The following is a 14485-nucleotide window of genomic DNA, read 5'->3' as shown; positions in this document are numbered from 1 at the left end:
CTGCATGCACCCATCCATCCCCAGTACCACTAACATCCCAATCAGAATTAGAATATGTGGGGGAAACTAAGTTTCTATAGAACATGACACAGAATATTGTGTTACCTCTGTCCTGTTTCATTTACATTTTATTTCACTAGCTGGGCCCACGTCCCCATTTTAGGTTTGACAGCATTTGTTAGGCGATAAAGGCGAATGGCTTAATCAAGAATTGAGCTGTGGTTTGGGAAGGCCTCGATGGGGACTGGTGGTGGCAGATGGTCCTACTCCTGAAAGTCAGATAATTCATCTCCAAACTAAAGGGCTGAGTAAACCTCAGCTAATGTTTTAAAGTGGAATTTGCTGAAGATGAAACATATATTTTTTAAAACTACAATGATTTAGTGTCAGGGTAGGTTTCTTCAGTTAGAGACCCACAAAAACAAAGGAAATTGATTTCAGAACAAACAGGAAGACACGCCAAGTAGCGCTCACTGATGACGGTATTGATGCTGTTAATGATTAGCAATATTTCAGAGCAGTGACTGATGAGTACCTGTGAAACTGGGTACTCAAAGACCAGTGTCATTAACAAGAAAGCATTACAACAATTACACTTCATGCCAAATCTGTGGCAGTTGATGTGGATAGATGCACATCGCTTCTTTCTAGTTCTTTCTGTTTTTTGCTTCTTTTTCTTCCTCCTGTTAATAAGAACAGAAACGTCTGTAAACAAAGTTGTAAATATGTCCAGTAGGATTGCATGTCAACAAGAACACAGACCTGTATGAAACTGTGCTAACATACCAACAATAACATTTGTATGAAAAGATCGTATCTGGGCTGATAAAATGTGCTACTGCAGATTTTATCAAATAAATCTGCTCATTCTGGGACCTGAAGCTTTTGTTCCAATCAAAGATCTTTTTTGCGTTAATGTCAGCAAGCAAAGAAAGAAAGAAGATTTTAAATCTGACCAATTACATTAATTTAGGATGGTATTGGGTCGGGTGATGTATGTCCTGTTCATTTGAAATGCTGAGTATTTCAGAGCCCTCTGGCCTCCTGCTGCAGTTAATTAGTGAAAATGCATTAAAACAAATAATCTTTCACTTTCAGACTTTGCTGCTCTGCATGTTTATGCCCACAAAAGAGGATAAGGATCTTTGAATGGTGAATAATTCAGGGGATGGAGTAAAGAGAGTGTATGATTTTCAAAATAAGTTGTTATTGATTAGAAATTTATGCTTTCACCTCTTTACTCCAGCTAAATGTATATTTTATTGAACTTTTCTGTAACAGTAAGAGGAATGGGCAGAGGGAGGTTTCAGCTGCCGCGTGCTTCGTGGTGATGTTTGCTCCTCTCCATCCTCTTCTTGTTTCACTTCCTCCTCTTTCCTCTTGTTTATTCGCATGTCTACTCTTACCATTATTCTCTCTTCACCTCTTTCAGCGCTCCCCACACTGTCTTTGGTTCACCTTTGTGCCTGCCAGACGACAGTCCTATCCATTATTCATCACAGCTGACCTGACGGCAGGCTCAGCATGCTCATGCTGGATCTTTTCTGAGTTTGTGTCACATTATACTGCACGGTAGTGTTGGAGTGAATCGACCAGAACCTAACGAGTAACGTCAGGTCATATTTGGTTGTATTTATAAGTGTAGCAGCTCTTTTTTGTGTAGCCGGGTCGCACCACCAGATGGCACTGTGCAGCGTGTCGGGGTCTCCTTAGAGCCGGCGGGGGTGCTTTGAGCTTCCGATAGGATGCGTCTTCACGTCCAGCTCTAACTGTCTACAGTAACAAACCTCACAGGCAACGTTTTTGACACCGGAGCCTTTCTCCTTTTCAGAACTGTGTAGCACTTATGACAAGTTTGAACGACTCGTGCTTGTGTGATATTGATTCCAGGAGCTCCACATTGATGTAAACAGGTTCACTGACTGGCAGGACAGTGAATTTAGTGAGACAGGTCTGGTGATGGGAGATCTCAGCATGTTTCTGTGAAGCAGCACTTTGGCTCTGCTCCTGAGGAGGGATTTATTCCTGTTTGCTGTTCCACTAGTTAATCATGGCCCAGTCAGTGTGTCTGAACACGTCAGCTTTCACTCAAAGCGCCCACCTTGTGCCTTTTGTGCCCCTTGTGACCTTATTACGTTTCTGTGTGGCTACATTTAGTTGCATGATGACCGACGATGCAGTTCCTAGAGATAGAGTTCCTAGAGTGGGCAACAATTCTCTGAGTGCAGCTCCAGAGTTATTCATGCCTCTGCAGTCGTTTCATTTCTGTGAGAGGACTCCAGCTCTCAAGGGTGTAGTTTTGTTCTTGGACATAACATGTCACCAGCTTTCTGCTAAAATCAGGACTTGGTGTTTCACATCTTTTTAGGCTTTTTTGCAGCTCCACACTGCTCTGGCTCTAGCGTGTGCTGACCGCTACTGCTTGACCACAGCTGGCACTGTTTGCACATCTGAAAACAGAATTTGAACAAATCCTTGCATGCTTAAAATTAGTGAAAAGGACCCTTTAGTGGGTCTGTTTAATTAATAAAGAAATGTCTGAACATTGTTTGACTTGCGTGCAAATTAGAGTGGCCATACCTATTTTGTTGTTTACAGAAATTTGCTCATTATGAGTGTGAAATCCAAAATAAATAAAATAAATAGCAAAGATGACAAAGTTGTCAAGAGGAGGGGTTGAGTGAATAGGTATACTTCAATATTTAAAGGTTTTACTGGGTAGTAAAATACTTCCTAAAGGTATTTACTATTTGAATTTCACATCATATAAATGGTGGCAGAGAATGATAACAGCATCACATTCAACAATCAGCTGCTTGACATTTTGAATGGAAGCAGATTAAAGTAATTATTTTAGCTTTTGTTTTGTTTTTTGTGCCCTCTATTTTTTGATGTAAAATGATTTTTAGGAAGTGAGCAGACTTTCTGCAGACTCGCAGCTATCAGGTTAAAATGCCAAAGTTGACAATCTGCAGTAAAATAAAGTAACAGCAACATCGGGGTGAAGACACGTCAGTGTCGCCCCCTACAGGTGAAGTAGCTGGTCTGGTTTTATTAGTTATTCTTGGAGGGAATGAGTGTCAAAGCTGCATTTTGCTAGTAAATCTACATTTGTTAACCTGTAATTATTATATGACTATTTAATGACTACTAAATCAAAACTAAGAGTAAATAACTACTAACAACTGTTAGCAGTTGGATATTTAGAAGAAGTTAATAAGTCACGTTGATTTATGAGTGCGCTAGGAAGGAAGTTTCGAGCTGTCAGCGGCATCAGCGGCGCCGTAGCTCTTCTGCTGGACTGTTTTATGATCGTTCTTTCTGCTCATCATCACCTCATCTAATCGCCTCACTCCTTCATTCTGTCATTTTCACGCCACATTGCTTACCTGTCAGGATGACTTGACTATTGATTGCATCGGCCCAGTTCCTTTCCTTTTTTTTCTCCCTCGTTGACTCTCACAAAGCCCTTTGGGGTTTTTGAAGCCGGTGTAAAAAGCTGCAAAATCAAACATGTGGCGCTACACGTGGCGGTGACCCCTTGTGAATGAGGGAGTGCTTTGTTGTCTTTTCATGGCTCCTTCTTTAATGAATACATACTTTTGTATTCCATCCATTCGTGCTCATATCTCAGATCTCCTTACACTAAACACTTTTATTGTTCATTTTTCTTCCCTCTCCTTTTCGCTCTTTTTTCCACACCTGTCCTGTCTTCCTTCATTTTCATTCTCTCCTCCTCCATCTGTTCCTCTGTGTTGTCACAGTAGATTTTCTTCTACCTTCAGTAGGTCGCTCTCTGTGGTGACATTTCAGTCCGGCAGTCCTCAGAGACCTTAACGGGGCTTGTCATCATCACTTCACCTTCACTTCTTCTCTTCTAAAATAAACCCATCATTTCTAATACCGCTCAAACGCTCACCGTCATTATGGTGTTAAAGCTGCTCTGCCTCACTATTGCTTGATTCTTTCCTATTCTTAGTGTCTGGCTTCTTTTCTCCTCAGTGCAAAGTTAATTTCTCTTGGTATGGATTCTGAAAACCAGTCAGCCATGTTGGAGAAGTCATAAATATTCAGCTGAAATCTCCATATGCTATGTGAGCAGATACACTCCAAGTGAGAGTCCCATTATTTAACATTAATGCAGTCTTTAATATTTAAAATGTGGTATTTTAGAAATTGATAATTGCATAATCATCCATGACATCAATCCTTATTCATTATATTTCTCTGACTACTAATAGTTTCCCTCTGTGAGTCTTTTTAATCTGTCTTGCAGTTTTCTCCCCTAGCTCCCACCTTTAACTCACTTATTGAACTTGTGTCCTTTCTATGCATTTGGTTTCCTCCTGCTCTGATTTACACAGCAGCAGGTCCTGAACAGACACAGCAGGGCAGACCTCTGCAGTGTGTGTGTGTGTGTGTGTGTGTGTGTGTGTGTGTGTGTGTGTGTGTGTGTGTGTTAGTTCACAGGCCTTGAGATTTGCAATGGCAACACGTCGTTAACAAGGACGACCTGTGGTGAAGGCGCCCCGAGTGCTAAAATCACCTATTGATGAAGTGCTTAACTTCATTATGTGTTTGCAACTGACAGTTTTCTGTGTGTGTGTGTGTGTGTGTGTGCGTGTGTGTGTGTGTGCAGTCAGACTCTCCAGGTGAGGATAATTGATGATGAAGAATATGAAAAACATGAAAACTTCTTCATCGTGCTGGAGGAGCCGCGCTGGCTGAAGAGGGGAATCTCAGGTACGTGACTGTAACATGTTTCCCTTTGTTTGATGGATTTACTTTAACCTTTTGATCGACCGTCACCAGCAAACATGCATCAAACCCTGACGTCATCTCCCTGCTCGACTGTCGGTTACAAAGTGAGAAGTATAAATGAAATTCAAAGCGAATATGCTCCACATACACAGACTCGTATTATCAGAGGGTCTTTTTATATGCAAATAATATTTACGTCTAAATTTTGTCTCATTAGTTGCTCCGTGATGCACAAGTTTGAGAGTGAGTCATGTGTTTTGAGACTCAACTTTCTTTCTAGAATTGTTTTTTTAACCGTGACATTTGAAAGAAGCGCTAGTTGACGGTTATTCAGTGTAGAAATGTTTGCTTTGTATTTACAAGACATCATAGACGGGGCTGAGTACTGAACCATGTGTGTTTGCGTGTTTGATACTCGTTAAAACGCAGCTGCAGAGGTATCAAAGTACTGCAAATGTTTGCTTTCACAAAGCTGGCGCTGAATTTCTCTTCTGACTTTAAACATTTAAAGCAGTTTCACAGCTTTGCATTCATGAAGCTTGTTTAAGAATTTGCCTCAAACAAGCTTGTATAAAAATGAAATGTATACATTTTTACATTCAGATTTTGAAAAAAATATGCAGCACCCTGAAACAGAGGATTATATTGTTGGGTCTGTTCTGCAGCGATGAGATTTCATACTCCTATCCATACCTTCTTACAGTTTTCAGCATAGCTGCTATTTTTAGATCTCTCCTTAGAAGTCTCACCAGGTCCACTTGTACATATTCTTTTAGGCAGAGTCTTCTATGAGTGTCAAAGAGATCATCCATCAACCTTTTCTATTTTGTTCCATTTTTGGGAGGTGTTGCATGTTGGTATTGCAAAATGTGTATATATATATTATTTATTTATTTATTTATTTTAGCGCGCTCTGAGCCACTCAGGTTTTCTGCTGAACGCTGTCACACAAATGCCACAGGATGTTCATGTTGACAGTCTCACCCTGGGGGATGAATTCATGGTTCACAACGCTCTGATTGTCAAAAATGACGAGCAGGCTCCTGGTCTTCCTGTCACCAGGATCACAAACTGGACTGTTCTTGTGAAATCTGCAGAAAAGTGCTCTAATGCGGAGGCACAAAAACAGAATTGAATGTTTGCTTTCTGTCTAAGGTTGAGGTGTGTGATGAAATGACAGAGCGCACAGTGTGCATGGTCTGAAGGGAGCGTGGTAAATAGCAGCTACTGAGCTGAATGAATGAAGGAGTCTGAATACGATCTCAAAGATGACCATGACTTTAAAACAGCTGTTATGTTTCTTGCATTTCAAAGCTTTCAGCCTTTCAGTCACAAAACTAAGTTACACCTCTTCAGTAAATTCACAGAAGAGGCTTTACAGCAGCTCAGACTGCAGCTGGGCTTTATTTGTCCCAGATGAACAGGTGGACAGCGACACATTATTTGTGTATATTTTGTTGCCTTTTCTTTTCCTTTTTTTCTTGTGTTTTACTTGTTTGTTTGTTTTGTTTGACCCACTCTCCTCACAAGGATCGATAAAATTTCATCTTATCTTAGGAACACAGAGACACACGTCTTCAGGGAGACAGCCATTCATCTTTCATCCATCGACACACAAACCCTGCTTTTCTCTGTGTAACGTGGAGACGGGACATTTCCTTTAAACTTCAGATGATTTTCAGACTGTCCTTTGTGTTATTAACTTGGACAAAACACTAACAGCTGAAAGACAGACGAGTGAGAAAAGAGATCGTTGCTGAAGGCACTCGAGTTTTACTGTAAAGACAAAAAGGTTTTACTGAACTGTTAATATTGACTCACTTGTGAGATCAGGTTTTGTTTTGTTTTGATTGTGCTTTCCCTCCTGAATGTTCGCTGGTACTTACTGCTCTTCTTTTCTTGTCCACACGCCCTCCTCTCTGTTTTCTTCACAGCTCTGCTGCTCAACCAAGGTAAGACCATCTGATTAGTTCCTCTGCTTCAAACTGTCAGAACGTCTGAGTCGAGCCACAGTTTTTCAGTCAATATGTTGATTATTTTGTGGAATAATGAATGAAATGAGGTGAAGCAATTATAGATATATATAATTTTTCTAAAGCCTTTTAAAGGTTTTTTAATGGGGAAAAAGAGAAAGAACATTGATCTTTTAATAACAACTGGTAAAGGTATTCAATTATCAGAGTCACTGATGATTCACTTTTACGTCAGCTCTCCAGCAAAGGTTGACATTTAAAAATGGTATTTTAACCCACACCGAGGCATGAACATATTTGGAGCGAGACGATAATAAATTCGGTCTGACTCAGCGCTCCATCATTCTGTTTGCTCTTCTGGCTTCCTGCTGATTCTGCCTCAAGGAGGAAGGAGAAAAATAACCTAATATCAAATGCCTCACTTCTGCACTGCTGTCAGCTGCTTAACATGCACATATAAAACTCATCCATGTTGACACATAGACTGTTTGTGACACTGTTTCTGAAGTTTTTAATCAGTAAAGTTTGAAAACATCACTGAATTTCTATATATCCACAGAGCAGAGCCAGAGGATTTGTAGAGTAGTCTGGACACTGGAGTTATGGGGCTGGCCACCCTGACAAGCATCACTTTGCTGTCTGCTAAGTCTCACTTTTGCTAACTGAAATCACTAACATGGATTTTTGACTTCTACCTCGGAGGAAACACAACTTAACTGATGATTGTAGACATGTCCTCGAAACCAACAGAGGAATGTTAAGCAGCACTCAAGCAGGAGATAAAGGGTCGCCACGAGGATCATCTCACTCTATCCCTAGCATGCTCCTCTGTCACACCAAGCCTCTGCATGAATTTTCTTTGTCGTCTTCTTCTTTTCCTCCTGCTCGGCAGCTCCATCTTTAAAATCCTTTGCCCAATATATTCACTGTCCCCAAAAGTTGATTCTGTTCATCTGGTCGTAGCGTTTTCAGTGGGAGAAACGTTTCGTTACTCCTCTGCACATGTCCAAATCATCTCAGCCCTTCCTCTCCAACTTTGCTAACTTTTCTGATCTTGTCCATTCTGCTCACTCCCAATCAAAACCTTATGGTCTTCGTCTGTGCCACCTCCACCTCCTGTCTTTTTGTTACCGCCACCGTCTCCAAACCATCATTTCCTTACACACTTACTACTATCCTTGCCCCCTGGACACTCGTCTCCACACTCTTCATCCTGTCTCCATTCTCTTCTTCACATCTCTTGCTTTGTATGGTTGACTCCAGGTATTTAAGCCCATCTCCCTTCACTGGCACTGCTCCTTGCATGTTTAATTTTCCATCTGCCTCCCTCTTATTCGAACACATATATCTTGTTTTGCTTCTGCTGATTTTTATTCCCCTTCTCTCCAGAGCATACCTCCACATCTCCAGGCTCGCTTCCACATGCTTCTTGCTCTCCCTACAGATCACAATGTCGTTTCCAACCATCATAATCCACAGAGACTCTCGTCAGTCACCATGTTCTTTACCACTGCAGACAAGAAGGAGCTCGGAGCCAGAGTACCACAGTTTCTCTCTCAGCACCCTATCATAGGCATTCTGTAGATCCACAAAGACACAGTGAAGCTCCTTCTGACCTTCTCTATACTTCTCCATCCGCTCTCTCCAACCAAATATTGCCTCTGTAGATCTCTTTCTCAGTATCAAGCCATTCTGCTCACTGATCTCCACCTTTCTTCTTAACCTAGCTTCAACGGCTCTTTGCCATAGCTTCATGCTTATCACCATTATCCCTCTGTAGTTACTCCACCTCTTCTCCAACACTTGTTCTCCATTCTGCAGGCATGTCACTCTCCAAGATTGTGTTAAACGATCTGGTTAAGTCCACTGCTTTCTCACCTAGACATCTCCATACCTCTAAAGGTATGTCACCTTAACCAGTGCTCATTGCACACTTCCACATCCTCTCCATAGCTGCTCTCACTTCCTGCGTGCTAATCCTCTACACTTCCTGATCCACTAACTGTTCTTCATCCGTCCTTCTCTCTCTCATTTTCTTTACTTATCAGCTACTCAGAGTACTCCTTCCACACTCGTCACTCATTACTACATTTCCATCTCTTTCCTTAATCTCCCCAACCATCCTTTCCAGCTTAATCTCTCTGCCTGGCTAATCAATACAAGTCCCTTTCTCCTTCCTTAGCCTTACATATAACTCACTGTAAGTCTTTTTCTTTGCCAGCTAGGCCCTCGGTACTCCTGTCTATTTTCTCCGACTATCCAACTTCTTCCTTTGAATGTTGTCCTATACTTCCTTGTTTCGCCACCAAGTCTTCCTACCCTCTTTCCTTTATCCAAAGGATAAACCAAATACCAAATCTTGGGACTTTTCCTACAGCTGTGCTTTCTCAGTTATCTACTGACTCTTCCTACCACTCGGTCTGCCTCAACTCCTCCCTGAACTCTGTGCAACATTCTTCCTTCTTCAGCTTCCACCATTCATCATCTCCTTAATTTCCAAAGTCATCCTACAGACTGCCAAGCTGCATTCTCCTCTGACACCAGCTTGCATCCACCTATGTGCACCTTCTCCGCCATTATGCCACCCTGCGCTCCTGCCTCTTCTTGAAGTCGGTGTTCACCACAGTCCTTTCGTCCTGGTAGCAACCATATATCTGTTCTTCCACATTTCTCCTTACAACAAATCTACCCAACACCTCTTCATCACTTCAGTTCAATTCACCTACATGTCCATTCTGCTCCTCGCCCTGAGGAGACTCACTTCCACTCCACAGTTTAGCATATCCACCCAACATCAGCCCTTTGATTTCCAGCTTCAAACCCATGATCCCATCTGAAACTTTAATTTAAAGAGTTTCCAATTTTTAATTTAACAATTTTAATCACTCGTAGATGCAATAATTATTCCAGATGATTTTTATATTCTAGATACAGCAAAGTTGTTATAGCCCCCTGTTTGCATCTGGACCACAGCAGAGCTGTGAGCAGCTTGTGAATAAAGACTCACAAAAAAATCAACACTTGGTGGTTTGTACAGATTTGTCAGAGTGTTTGTGGCCTTTCCAAGTCAAGAATATTATGAATATTAATACTATATTATATACACAGCTTATTGTTCTGGAGTTTCACGTGTGGAAAGCTTAAAAAAGCAAAACTGTTTATATTAAAATAAAATGCTGTCTTACATGATATCCATAATGCTAAAGGAAAGGAAAGAAGATGAGGTGAGATATACTTTTGTTAAATCCCATCTTGGGAAGTATAATAACATAGAACAGCTCAAAAAGCTCAATAACGTAAAAAGAAAACAGTCTAACAAGTACAAAAAAATAAAGCAACATAAAATCACGTAGCTCAATAAGTAAAAATCTATATAAGCGTTTTATTAAAAGAAATAGCTCCACAAAAAGAGCTTACCCAGTTACCAATAAATGTCAGATCACATTTAATTAAATATATGTCAAATCAAAATCGCAGTCCTCCCACATTTTCATTTCAGGAGCTCTTTTAAGTTTATGATCAACACAGACAGTTAAAAATCAAAAATCAATGCTCAGCTCTGCCAGCAGTAAGCAAACAGGCAGCCATAACATTTTTAACTAAACCTTCCAGAGTTTAGAGTATACTTCCTGTCAAACTTGCTATCAAAGCAACTGAGCAGCTTTAACCTCAAATGACCGACCATTAGAGGCAGAAAAAGCATGAATGAGATGCTCATAGACTGAGGAAAAGTGCCCTGAGTGCAGGAAGCTCTCCAGTAGAAGTGGTTTACAATGACACTTGTTGACCTGAAGGTAATTTCTCATTCAACTCCATCGACTGTCACAGAGGGGGAGGCAGAGCTCCTTCCCTGAGGTAAATATGTTTGTGCTCAGAGAAGTACCTTAAAGCTAAGAGAAGTCACACAAGCCGAGTGTGACTTCACTCGGCTTGTGTGTGCGTCGGTGTTTATGACAGCTTGAAATAGTGCCAGTGAATACTGCCATATGCTGCTTTGCGCTCTCAGCCTTTTTGGAATTAGATGTATGCACCATAAAGTGGAGAGGGGAGGTCTAATCCTCGTCTCTTTCCTTTCTTCTTTTCTCTGAGCAGAAAGGCCACGCGAGTAAATCCCGCTCGAAACACAATGAGCCTTAAACTCAAGCTCTCTGTGAACCCCCAGACAGCTACTACCTCTCTCTAGTGTAAGGAAAATATTGTTGGCTGTAATACAAACCCTGATTGGCTCTCGGTTATTTCTCCAAGATGAACTCTGGTTGGTGTAGCTGCCGTTGCCACTCTGTTGGCAGTTGATCAGTAAACCAAACTGAGCCATATGTCAGCGTAAATGAACTCTTTCTGCAAGCTCTTTAGTGTTTTCTCTCTCAGACTGAAGCAGGTGTGTATATAAAGCACACGGTTTAGCTTATTAGCATTTTGCATTGTTTCAGCCAGCTGAATTTATGCCATAGAAAAATGTTAGAGTTGTTTTGGCTTAAAGTTGACCGTTTATGCTCATTTTCAGCTGCTTAGTTTTATTATCAGACTCCACTGGAGAAGCTTTTCATGAGTCAACATTCATGATGATCCTTAAACTGAAGGGCTATACTGCAGCCTCGGCTTATCCACAGTCTCAAACAAGCTGCTTTAGCTCCTCCCCTCATAAGTCATAAGCAACAATGTTGCTTGGTTAAGAGGAAGGCCTCACATAACTAATTTTCCATTTGTTAACACTGATTTATTTTTTTTTAATAACAAAGGCACAGTGAGTCGATTTGTGCAGTTATACATTTTATTTGTTTAAGTCATTTATTATGCAAAATTAATTTTTTTTTTGCTCTGGGTCACAGGAAAATAAATCTTTAAATCCAAAACTGTTGGTTTAAGTTTCAATATGTGGGTTTCATGGGTCAATTTTATTTTTTCAGAAATATAGTTTACATAAGCAACACTGTTTTCCACAAAGAGTGTCATTAACTTAAATTTCATAAGAAAAAATGTACAGTAAACTCCTCCAGGACGGAAATGGATTCACTAACAAATCAGTGATTTCAACACATTTCAGTGTGTTCCATTCTGTTTATTGCCTGCCACTTAAACCAAGTCAACCTGTTTGTGGTATCAACATTTTAAAACTGACTTGAATTACTGACTTTAAGCCGTACAAGCCCCACCCGAAACATACCCTAACCTGTTTGAAAAACATTTATGCCCCAGTTGGTCTGGTTTTAATGCTGGTAGAAAATTTGAGTTAACCAGGTTGTTTATTTATTGTAAGTAAAATTGGAAACACTGCAGCTTAAATCACCACATCTATGATGGTGAAGATGATCATTTTGATTATGATAATAATGAAACTAAAACTGACAAAAGTGAAATCTTTTGGGGTTTTCAGTTTTTAAAAAAATCCACTCTGATCAAATATGAATTGAATGACTCTTATGTAAATCCCTTAGACTGACTCACATAATGTGACATGCTTATGCCTTAAATTATTTTTTTATTTTAGTATTTCTCTGAACATATGGTGCAAATATTCTGCCACCCACCCTTTGTCTCCATGGAGCGACACACACACACACACACACGCAGGTATCTGTCACGGACACATAAAAACTCGTATTTCAGGCTCATGGTGATGCGCACAAGTGCTCCTTAAAATAAAACACTTCATTGTGGAAGTACCATTACAAGTTTCTTAGTTTCAGGCCAGTCTCACTGTGCTGTCCCTTCTCTTTCCTTCACATCCATCTTCCACAGAGGGGACAGAGGGGGAGATGACTGCTGAGGAGGAGGAGGCTCGGAGGATAGCAGAGATGGGGAAGCCCATCCTGGGAGAGCACAGCCGCCTGGAGGTGGTCATTGAAGAGTCGTATGAGTTCAAGGTGATGATTCATCTTCTCTTCTTCCTCTGTCACACCGTTGTCCTCTCTGTGCAGTAAAAAGAATTTTATTGCTGCATGTCTTTTTTTTATTGAAGTTATTGAATGTGTTAAAATGTAACACATTGATGACTTATTGATTATTGCCCCACAGCAGCTTTAACGTTTATCACTCCACTTGATTTATTTATTGCAGTTAAAAAAAAAGGAAAGGAGAAGAAGCAGCATAGAAACTCCATTTGGGATAAAGCAGAGCTCAGCACGTTGTTTGAGGGAGCTGCAGAGGACAGAGTGTGATAGGATGTGGGCTTGTTTTGTAACACTAGATTTGTAGTGTTATTAGAAGAAATGCAACAAACCTAAGCTGACTTGTAACAAGTTTAAATGCACACCTCAGTGTTTCCAAGAAAGGGCTTTTCCTCCTGTGGCCTCAATACAAACTCCAACAGTCTTTCACAGCAGTTGGGTTGTAGTTCCTAAATGAGGGCAGTGATCGTTTGATCATACTTTATTCATCCCGAGGGAAATTGGGTTAAGGCTGCCAGCCGTGCCAGCGTATGTAGTGAGTGTATGTATGACCCTTTGCATGGTTTTAACTTTGAAAAGCCTCAAAGGGAACGCTACAAACTTGCAGCTCGCCCTACAGCTCCTCTGACTGGGTTGTGTTTAGTGGCTTAGGACTAAGAATTGGTTTAGGCGGGAGGAGTGAGTCAGAGCCACCACAGGTCCAGAGCCAGCGAGTAAATAACATTTTATTTTGTGCTATTTTAATTTCAAGTGAACTAATAATGTCTGTATTTTATTACTTTGATGAATTTCACTTTTTTATACACACACCTCATGCCATGCACATATTCCATATAAGCATGGCAACTGTTTATTTATAAGGACAGGTGGCTCAGTGCTTTTCTATTACCACCTTTAGCATCTGCTGGACCTTTTATTTATGAAAGAAACGAAGATAATTCTATCCCACCATGTAAATGTTAATTATGGTGATCCATTCATTCGTTTTCTTAACCAGTTCTTACCAGTTCAGAGTCTCTCGGGTGCTGGAGCTCGTCACTGCTGTTGTAGGCCCAGTAGCAGGGTACACTATGGAAATTGTCAGTCTACTGCTGCACTAACACAGAGAGAGAGAGAGACACAACCATTCATGCCTACGGCCAATTTACAATCACCCAATATTCACGTTATTCATCTGTGGAAGGAAGCTGGAGGACATGCAGACACAGGGAGAGCATGCACGCATGAGTCACAATCTTCAGGGTGTTATCAACCCAGCAGGCATCTACGGTCACATCACGAAGAAGCCTTTAGAGTAGAGAGGTTGCATTTTCTGTGCACTGAGACTCTCTTTTCCCTCACATCTTTCTTTGACCTCATGATATTTCCATTGCACTGCAGACAGAGGTTAATTTACTGATTTCTGAGGGCAAAAACAAATGCTAAATAGAAGGAACTGTGCTCTCCTGGCAGAGTTATGCAATCCACCTTTACGCTCTTTCTCACATTGTTAAACCTCGGTCTTAACCCTCTCTCAGTGTGCCGGTCTAAAGTGGGTTTAAATCATTGAAAATGCATGAGTTGCCCTCAATATAGCAGCTCTGTCGAGGCGCACGGAGGATGCAGACTCTCTTAGAGTTTGCAAAGCATCCTCCGTGTGCTTCTTTCTTCTGCAAGCTGTCCAGATATTTGCATGGTGCTTTGGGCTGAGCTCAGGTTGTATTTTAAGCAAATAAAAGCAGCCACCACCTCCACATAAGCCCTCTGCCTCCTGCATGCTCCAAGCAATAACATTAGATTAGTTTACTGGTGACAAACATGCAGAAGGACCATTTGGATGGATGATAATCCGTCATTTTTAATTACACTTCACGAACGTTTAAT

At 40.9% G+C, this 14485-nt stretch overlaps 1 protein-coding gene across 1 annotated transcript in view; it reads left to right on the top strand.

Moving 5' to 3' along the window:
- slc8a2b (solute carrier family 8 member 2b) overlaps window positions 1–14485 on the top strand; it is a 199495-nt gene that overhangs the window by 174335 nt on the left and 10675 nt on the right. Inside the window, exons 14-17 of the mRNA XM_005737423.2 lie at window positions 4640–4743; window positions 6696–6713; window positions 8556–8636; window positions 12474–12598. Coding sequence (XP_005737480.1) covers window positions 4640–4743; window positions 6696–6713; window positions 8556–8636; window positions 12474–12598 — 328 coding nt within the window. The remainder of the gene's footprint in view (window positions 1–4639; window positions 4744–6695; window positions 6714–8555; window positions 8637–12473; window positions 12599–14485) is intronic.

The sequence above is a fragment of the Pundamilia nyererei genome, unplaced genomic scaffold, assembly GCF_000239375.1.
Source record: "Pundamilia nyererei isolate P.nyererei 1_Seehausen unplaced genomic scaffold, PunNye1.0 scaffold00076, whole genome shotgun sequence".
Taxonomy (NCBI): Eukaryota; Metazoa; Chordata; class Actinopteri; order Cichliformes; family Cichlidae; genus Pundamilia; species Pundamilia nyererei.
The sequence above is the reverse complement of the archived record's forward strand: the minus strand, read 5'-3'. Positions and strand labels throughout refer to the sequence as shown.